This window comes from Alosa pseudoharengus, unplaced genomic scaffold (genome assembly GCF_046254945.1).
Source record: "Alosa pseudoharengus isolate Yale_2024_CS ecotype anadromous, Long Island Sound unplaced genomic scaffold, YU_APseudo_1.1 YU_APseudo_1.1_scf_2, whole genome shotgun sequence".
NCBI classification, from domain to species: Eukaryota; Metazoa; Chordata; class Actinopteri; order Clupeiformes; family Clupeidae; genus Alosa; species Alosa pseudoharengus.
In genome coordinates, this window is record NW_027468663.1 from 35,896,590 (window position 1) to 35,906,589 (window position 10,000).

Genomic DNA, 10,000 nt, shown 5'->3' on the forward strand with positions numbered 1-10,000 from the left:
ACGTTGTCAACTCTTTGCTTCAACTCTTCTTTCCATTTTCCCTTTCTCTTTCATACTTTTTCTTTATCCCACTCCTTATCTTTTTCTCATGTATTCTTTCCCTCTCTCTATCTCCCCTCCTCTCTCTCTCACTCCCTCTCTCCCTCCTTACCTCCACCCTTCCCTCTCTTTCTTCCTCTCCCTCGCTCTCCACCTCTCCATATTCTCGTTCCAGGAGCAGCGGAGAAGAGTTCTAAGCACGGTGCGGAGGACCGGACACAGAACATCATCATGGTTCTGAAGGACCGCATGAAGATCCGTGAGCGGAACAAGCCGGAGATCTTCGAGCTCATTCAGGAGGTGTTCGCCGTGGAGAAGGGAATCCATGGAGCGCAGATGAAAACAACCAAACAGAGTGTGCTCGATGGGACCTCCAAGTGGTCCGCCAAGATCAGCATCACAGGTGTGTGTGTCTGTGTGCGCATGTGTGCCTGTGGGTGTAGGTGTGGGTGTGTGTATGCATGTGTGTCTGTGTGTTTTTTTGTGTGTGTGTGTGTGTGTCTGTGTGTGTGTGTGTGTGTGTGTGTGTGTGTGCGTTAGCGTGTGTGTGTGTATTTGTGTGTGTGTGTGTGTGTGTGTGTGTGTGTTTAACCCGTCTCTGTGCTGTGCTGTGTCAGTGGCGTGTGCGCAGGGTCTGCAGGCGAAGGATAAGACCGGCTCCAGTGACCCCTATGTGACCGTACAGGTGGGCAAGACCAAGAAGAGGACCAAGACCATCTACGGCAACCTCAATCCAGTCTGGGATGAGAGCTTCCATTTGTGAGTTATCTTAAACACACACACACACACACACACACACACACACACACACACACACACACACACACACACACTAACACACACACTAACACACTAACAGACACCTAAAATAGAAACATACACCCAGGTGCAGCATAAACCCAGACTTTAGACACACACACAAATAGTAAAACAGTGCTTCATTTCACTGTTAGAATGTGGTGTCAAAATAAATGCGGCAGGAGTTTGCTCTCAACTAAGAGTGTGTGTGTGTGTGTGTGTGTGTGTGTGTACACCCAGTGAGTGCCATAACTCGTCCGACCGTATTAAAGTGCGTGTGTGGGACGAGGACGATGACATCAAGTCCCGTGTGAAGCAACGCTTCAAGAGGGAGTCTGACGACTTCCTGGGTCAGACCATCATCGAGGTGCGCACCCTCAGCGGAGAGATGGACGTCTGGTACAACCTTGGTGAGTGCCACGGAGAGAGAGGGGGGAGAGAGAGAGAGAAAGAGAGAGAGAGGGAGAGGGGGAGAGAGAGGGAGAGGGAGAGGGGGACATTTAAAACTCCTTTATTAAACCATTATTACACATTATCATAGTGTTACATCAGTATCCCGAAACCCATGAGAGAGAGAGGGAGGAAGGGGGGGGGGCTAAGACAAGATGAGAGAGAGGAACAAAAAAGAGACAAGTCTTGACCTCTCATTATCATTCTACTGCTGTTTGAAAGAGAGTAAGAGAGGGGCATGTAGAGTAAGAGAGGGGCATGTAAAGTAAGAGGGGGCATGTAGAGTAAGAGAGGGCAGGTAGAGCTGAAGAGAGGGGCAGGTAGAGTACGAGAGGGGCATGTAGAGTAAGAGAGGGACATGTAGAGTAAGAGAGGGACATGTAGAGTAAGAGAGGGGCATGTAGAGTAAGAGAGGGTTAGGTAGAGTAAGAGAGGGGCATGTAGAGCTGAAGAGAAGGGCAGGTTAAGTAAGAGAGGGGCATGTAGAGCTGAAGAGAGGGGCAGGTAGAGTAAGAGAGGAGCATATAGAGTAAGAGAGGGCAGGTAGAGTAAGAGAGGGCATGTAGAGTAAGAGAGGGCAGGTAGAGTACGAGAGGGGCATATAGAGTAAGAGAGGGGCATATAGAGTAAGAGAGGGGAATGTAGAGTAAGAGAGGGCAGGTAGAGTAAGAGAGGGCATATAGAGTAAGAGAGGGGCATGTAGAGTAAGAGAGGGCATGTAGAGTAAGAGAGGGGCATGTAGAGTAAGAGAGGGGCATGTAGAGTAAGAGAGGGGCATTTAGAGTAAGAGAGGGGCATGTAGAGTAAGAGAGGGGCATGTAGAGTAAGAGAGGGGCATTTAGAGTAAGAAAGGGCATATAGAGTAAGAGAGGGGCATGTAGAGCTAAAGAGAGGGGCATGTAGAGTAAGAGAGGGCATGTAGAGTAAGAGAGGGGCAGGTAGAGTACGAGAGGGCAGGTAGAGTAAGAGAGGGGCATATAGAGTAAGAGAGGGCATGTAGAGTAAGAGAGGGGCATGTAGAGTAAGAGAGGGGCATGTAGAGCTAAAGAGAGGTGCGAATAAGAGGAATAGGAATAAAGATGAGATTGAAAATGAGGACTTGTGACTCCTATCCCAGCAAGAACAGTACACAGCTAATACACAATTACATTCTGTGTGTGTGTGTGTGTGTGTGTGTGTGTGTGTGTGTGTTTCAGATAAGCGTACTGATAAGTCAGCTGTGTCTGGAGCAATCAGGATGCACATCAATGTGGAGATTAAAGGAGAAGAGACTGTGTCCCCCTACCATGTGCAGTACACCTGTCTACATGAGGTATGAGGAGAGACTGTGTGTGTGTGTGTGTGTGTGTGTGTGTTACGTGACCATAAATCATAAAGAATGGTTCAACATAACATAAGAAAAGCCATAGAGTCGACGTAGTGAAAAGTTAACAAATTTAATAAAGTAAAGCTCCCAGACAGACGGAATAACGTGGCGGTGAAAATAATACAAAAAGAAACCCTTGGACTTACTGACTTAGATGGTATTAACAGAGACGGTTGATAAATATATATCATATATATATCATATATATCATCAATATATATCATATATATCATCCTTAATATACATATATATCATAATATATATATGTATATTAAGGATCTTTGGTATTAACTTTCTACTCGCGTTTGAAAACAAAATACAGAAAAGTCTTCCGGTGTCTTCCTTTCCTACTCTAACTAAACCTATAATACAAAAGTGTCAACCCGTCACCAAGCCACCGCCAACGCAAGTATCATAAACTATAATATGAATTAAATTAATTAAGCCATGTGATTAACTTTACGAGTAATTGTTAACACAAATAACAAATTGCCGACGAAAGCACGTCTCGACAAAGCGCCCAGTAACGAGGAAGTGCGGCGAGGGGATGGGAGAGGCTGACAGGATGGATTGGAGGCGGCTTATATAGCAGGAGGACCAGCCCCCTGAATCAGCGCATGCACAGCTACCTGCAGAAACAGAACACAAAAAAAAGCACAAGCACCGTTCTACTCCCCCTACAGGTGGAACAACGTAACAGTGTGTGTGTGTGTGTGTGTGTGTGTTTGTATGTACACTGCTCCCCGAGCGCCGCTGTAGCAGGCAGCTCACTGCGTCGGGAATAATGTGTGCTTCACCTCACTGTGGGCCAGATGTACTAACGCTTTTGCGCCCACTTCAGGCGTATTTGTTTCGCAACTTGCGTTTAAAATCATTGCGAGGTATGTACAAACAGGCCGCAATGAGGTAAAAGCGCAATCTGCCTGTCGCGGGAGCTGAAAATGTCAAATTGCGCTTTTCGTGTCATGCATATGCATTCATGGGAGGATCGATCCAGGGGAAAGTGGGAATTTTAGCGTAAAAAGATGGGAGGGGAAGAGTAAAGAGCGCCTAATTATGTATTCCGCGGTATAAAGACTGCTCCTGAAAGCTAAGTCTATTCTGCGCCTAAATACTTGCGCCTTGTAAAAGCAGGTGTTAATCCAAATTGAAGTTCAATGCTTCAATAAGAGAACCTTTCAAAGACAACAGAATCGCTAATTAGAGCACCCGTTTTGCAAGTCTTTGTAGGCTACTATCAAAAGCAACATTAACTTTCGTTGGCCTTTCGAATGTCTTACTTTCACTTTCATGTCATTCACTTAAACTTAGACCAATTTTCCATAGCCTACGTTCACAAGTAGTTTGAGTAGAACTACTGATCTTCATTATCTCCTTGCTCGTTGACATCTTATCATTCTATGGTATTATTTCATGATCGCTAAACGTTTGATTCTTTTTAATGTTGTCATCAGTTAACTTCATTCAACTGCGCTTGTAGGCTCTGCCATTCAGTTGTGGACGTTCGTAAATTGCGTTTATGGGCGGAGAGAGGCAGAGAAAGGCGCAGTTTACACCAAGGATTGAACGATTGATAAACTAGATGTACCGCAGAGCGGTACAAAATATGACCGCCGCCCAGTCCAGCACATTTTTTCCACAAAAAGAAATCACGCTGAAAGGCCTATATGATTCTAACTGTCTCACTAAATTGCATTATCCACACTCAATTCTCACTGGTATCTGCTAGACAACAAGTACCAAAACATGATTAGTTCATAGATTTCACATGTAAAATTCATTTTATACAACCCCACCTCCATCTTGCCTGTTCATAATTATGAGAAATTCTTGATTGTTTGTGTTATGTTTATGTTATGTGTGTGGGTGTGTGTGTGTGTGTGAGTGTGTGTGTGTGTGTGTGTGTGTGTGTGTGTGTGTGTGTGTGTGTGTGTGTGTGTGTGTGTGTGTGTGCCTGCGTATGTGCCTGTGCATGGAAGCGTACATATGTCTACTGTGTGAGTATGTGTCATGATTACTGTGAATGTGTGTGTGTGTGTGTATCTGTTTGTGCACATGTGTGCACATGAACTGGGTTAACATGACCCCTGGAGGCAAATATACGGAAAAAATGGTCATCCTAGGCCCTACAGTTCTCAAGATATTCACAGAGAACTGGCCTTTCGGGGGGTCCAGTCCAGCGGGGGGGCTACAGATCAAAACGAAAAATGACAGTTCCATGCTATCCATGTGGGGGTACATGCCCACCGAGTTTTGTGTACCCCGGTCTTTCAGTGTCCCGGGAATCCTTGTTGGTGTACGTCACTAAATGTACACATAAATTGTTTTATTGTAAGGCCCCCCATGAACGAAAGTACACAAAACTTGGCATGCATTCGGAGGGTGTCATAATGATCCTACACTTTCAATTTCGTGCAGTTTTGACCATGTCAGCCAGAGATATTGTGATGAAAACACCTAATTTTTTGCTTTTTAATTTTTAACTAGGTGGCGCTATACATGAAATAAGTGGTAATGGGATGGGTTGACATGGCCCCTTGAGATCAACATACAAAAAAAAAATGGTCCTCCTAAACCTTATGGTTCTCGAGATATTCACAGAAAACTGTGTCTGCCCTACCCTCCTTTCGGGGGGTGCAGTCCAGCGGGGGGGCTACAGATCAAAACGAAAAACGATGGTTCCATGCTATCCATATGGGGTTACATGCCCACCAAGTTTCGTCTACCCCGGTCTTTCAGTGTCCCGGGAATCATTGACAGAAATGTGGACATGCGAAAAAGAAAAAAAAAAAAAAAAAAAATCTGACTAAACCTATATGACCGCCGCTTCGCTGCGCGGCGGTCATAATAAGACGGAAACTTTGGTCTGTCAGCGTTCGCAGTCTGCGGTTTGTCCATGGCCCTGATAACGTTACGTTCGCAAATGTACGTACATCTGGCCCTGTGTGTTCACTGTGTGCTGAGTGTGTTTCACTAATTCACGGATTGGGATAAATGCAGAGACCAAATTTCTGTCACGGGATCAAAAGAGTATATATACTTATACTATATGTATGTATGTGTGTGTGTTTGTGTGTCTGTCTGTCTGTCTGTCTGTGTGTGTGTGTGTGTGTGTGTATGTATGTGTGTGTGTGTGTGTGTGAGCATATGCAGTGCACATATCTACATGAGGTACTAGGAGTGTGTGTATGTATGTGTGTGTGCGTGTGTGTGTGTGTATGTGTGTGTGTGTGCGCGTGTGTATGTCCACTACATTTCTGAACTAACTTCCACTCTCTCCTCCTCTCTCTCCCTCCCTCCTCCTTTTCTCCTCCTCTCCTCTCCTCTCTTCCACCTATCACCCCCTCTCCTCCTCCTCCTCCTCTTTTCTGCAGCACATCTTCCACTACATGACGGAGGAGAAGAATGCTGGGGCAGTGGTCATCCCAGACGCTAAGGGCGATGACGCCTGGAAGGTGTACTACGACGAGACGGCACAGGAGATTGTGGACGAGTTCGCCATGCGCTACGGTGTAGAGTCCATCTACCAGGCCATGACGTAAGTCTGTCTCTCTCTCTCTCTCTCTCTCTCTGTTTGCTCCCTGGTCCCATCGACCTGCTCTCAGTCCTCTGACAATACTTCAATATCTCACCCAGTGACACGAGTATGGACCTGAGAGTTCAGTACGAACTATCCAGAGACTCTAAATACTAAGTCAGGTTTTCGATCCTCATGTGAGATGACAGTACCACATCTGTTTTTAATGTCAGGCCTGTGTGTTCAGAGCCCCATTGGATGGGCGTACCTGGAGTAAATGTTGTGGTCACTCCTCGAGCCGCAGTTAGTTCCAGGGCTGGACACTAATTACTGCTCCTCTAGTGTTAGAGTGATTTAGCACCAGCCACTCCCACTATACATCTTAGCAGCACAAAATGGAACAAATTCCATGATATTTATATCCACAAAGGGGTATGCACTACACACACATACGCACACACACTCTCATACACACATATACACATTTATACATACACACATTCACACACACACATGCATGCATGCACACACACACACATTCACACAAATGTATTGTTGCTCAGTGTGTATTCAACCTTGGCCAGCACAAGAGCAAGGGAAAGCAAGCGAGGGACAGAAAGAGATAGAGAGAAAGAGAGAGAGAGAGAGAGAAAGGGACAGAGAGAGAGAGGTGGGGAGAGAGAGGCTAATGTCATTACTGTGAGTTAATAGGCTAATTAATTTCCTGTAAGATATACACCTCAGACATAATTGTGATTCATTGACTCAAATAGTTACCACAGCAACAGGAAGCAGGGCAGTGAACGCACTGTAGGTCACCTGAAGCAAGAACACACACACACACACACACACACACACACACACACACACACACACACACACACACACACACACACACACACACACACACACACATAGACCAGGGCTGCCCAATGAACAAGCAGTAGATGGATCTGTTGTGGGACCCTTCTGCCTGTGTCAGCGTAGAAAAGGGCATTATGCTGCCTTTGCTGTTTTGTTGACTGACATGTAATAGTTCCCTAGATCCTACCCACATCTAACCTGTGTGTGTGTGTGTGTGTGTGTGTGTGTGTGTGTGTGTGTGTGTGTGTGTGTGTGTGTGTGTGTGTGTGTGTGTGTGTGTGTGTGTGTGTTTTTCTCCCTCTCAGTCATTTTGCTTGCCTGTCATCTAAGTACATGTGCCCGGGTGTCCCTGCGGTCATGAGCACGCTACTGGCCAACATCAATGCCTACTACGCCCACACCACCCAGTCCTCCAACAATGTCTCTGCCTCCGACCGCTTCGCTGCGTCCAACTTCGGGGTCAGTGCACCTCCGGTGTCCTCTCAATCACACAGACACGCACACACACACACACACACACACACACACACACACACACACACACACACACACACACACACACACACACACATATCATGCACACAGGCACATTCAACTACATTACACATGCATAATTGGAGTAGAGAGTTCATTTAAGTGTGTCCTATTGGGACTTATGTGTTTACATTATGCTTTGATGGATACATCTGTGTTTGTCTGTGTGTATGTTTTTGTGTGCGTGTGTGTGTGTGTGTGTGTGTGTGTGTGTGTGTGTGTGTGTGTGTGTGTGTGTGTGTGTGTGTGTGTGTGTGTGTGTGTGTGTGTGTGCGTGTGCCTGTGTGTGTAAACACCTGTGCGTATGTTTCTGTTTACAGAAAGAGAGGTTTGTGAAGCTCCTGGATCAACTGCACAACTCCCTGAGGATTGACCTCTCCATGTACAGGGTAGGCCACTGATCCTCCCTCTAAGGCCTCTCCAAGTGTCCGTTAAAAGACTCACACTCATGCATTGATCCGCATACAGTAGTCTTCTGTACAGTGTAGGCTGCTGAGCCGCCTTCTAAGGCCTCTAAGGCTGCTCCTTAAAGCAGCGGTAGTGTCCTTTAAACAGTGTTTCCCATACATTGACTTATTTGTGGCGGCCCACCACAATATCAACATTGACCACCACACAATGATTATCAATGTTGTACTATTTCAATTGGATGGAATTCTTTCATTGTAGAGCTATGTGCACCTTTGTAAAGCCTCTCCTTGTTTCTCTGTCTCTCAACGAACCTACATGCATGTTTAAAGGCAACACCTGTTTATTTTATTGAATCATTCACAATTATTCTCTCTCTTTCTCTCTCTCTCTCTTTATCTCACTCTCTCTCTCTCTCCCTCTCCATCTCTGTCTCTCTCTCCCTCAGAATAATTTCCCTGCCAGTAGTCCAGAGAGACTGCAGGATCTGAAGTCCACAGTAGACCTGCTGACCAGTATCACCTTCTTCAGGATGAAGGTAACACAAACACACACAGACACACACACACAGACCAGCATTACCCCTACTTCTGTTTGTGTTACTTTCTGAAGGTACTACAAACACACAAACACACACACACACACACATACACACACACACAGACACACACACAGACACACACCAGCATTACCTTGCTGTGACAGGAGGGCTGCACCCAGCTGTGAATGCCTCAGTTCATTACACTGGCCTGGTATTAATAAATTACCTCATGTTTCTTTATGTTTATGGTGCTTCTGCACAAATCTGATTTAACACTGTAGCAGTATAACTTCAAATTGATTACATGGGTGTTCCAGGTTTTGATATGTGTTTCCATGATTGCCCCCTCTCCCAAACACACACACACACACACACACAGGTCCAGGAGCTGCAGAGTCCCCCAAGGGCGAGCCAGGTGGTAAAGGACTGTGTGAAGGCCTGTCTCAACTCCACCTACGAGTACATCTTCAACAACTGCCACGAGCTTTACGGCCGGGAGTACCAGACCGACCCGGTGAGACACACTACAGCAGCCCAGCACTCACACACACACAGTGTTCACTCACTCACTCACACTACAGCAGCCCAGCACTCACACACACACAGTGTTCACTCACTCACTCACTCACTCACTCACTCACTCACTCACACTACAGCAGCCCAGCACTCACACACACACAGTGTTCACTCACTCACTCACTCACTCACACTACAGCAGCCCAGCACTCACACACACACAGTGTTCACTCACTCACTCACTCACTCAAACTACAGCAGCCCAGCACTCACACACACACAGTGTTCACTCACTCACTCACTCACTCACTCACACTACAGCAGCCCAGCACTCACACACACACAGTGTTCACTCACTCACTCACTCACACTACAGCAGCCCAGCACTCACACACACACAGTGTTCACTCACTCACTCACTCACTCACACTACAGCAGCCCAGCACTCACACACACACGGTGTTTACTCACTCACTCACTCACTCACACTACAGCAGCCCAGCCCTCACACACACACAGTGTTCACTCACTCACTCACTCACTCACTCACTCACACTACAGCAGCACAGCACTCACACACACAGTGTTCACTCACTCACTCACTCACTCCATGGGTACTAGCATCGCGCACTAGCACATCTCTTAAGGCGCTAAAACCCATGGGTACTAACATCTCTCACTACCACATCTCTTAAGGTGTTGGGTAATAGCATCTCTCACTAGCACATCTCTTAAGGCGTTGGGTACTAGCATATTCACTAGCACATCTCTTAAGGCGCTAAAACCCATGGGTACTAGCATCTCTCACTAGCACATCTCTTAAAGGGGTATTCCACCATTTGGGGAATTAGGCTCATTTCCACCTTCCCTTTTCATTAGGCTCATTTCCACCTCCCCAAGTTAAACAATTGATTTTTACCTTTCTCTAGTTCATCCAGCCGTTCTGTGAGTCTGGCGATACCACTTT

The 10,000-nt window shown here is 46.3% G+C and overlaps 1 protein-coding gene across 1 annotated transcript in view; it reads left to right on the plus strand.

Annotated features, from left to right (window-relative positions):
• LOC143133482 (protein unc-13 homolog A) overlaps positions 1-10,000 on the plus strand; it is a 67,349-nt gene that overhangs the window by 36,746 nt on the left and 20,603 nt on the right. The window contains exons 16-24 of the mRNA XM_076293244.1: positions 215-442; positions 657-798; positions 1,078-1,247; positions 2,484-2,599; positions 6,028-6,191; positions 7,340-7,493; positions 7,889-7,957; positions 8,425-8,514; positions 8,897-9,031. Of these exons, the coding sequence (XP_076149359.1) occupies positions 215-442; positions 657-798; positions 1,078-1,247; positions 2,484-2,599; positions 6,028-6,191; positions 7,340-7,493; positions 7,889-7,957; positions 8,425-8,514; positions 8,897-9,031 (1,268 nt within the window). The remainder of the gene's footprint in view (positions 1-214; positions 443-656; positions 799-1,077; positions 1,248-2,483; positions 2,600-6,027; positions 6,192-7,339; positions 7,494-7,888; positions 7,958-8,424; positions 8,515-8,896; positions 9,032-10,000) is intronic.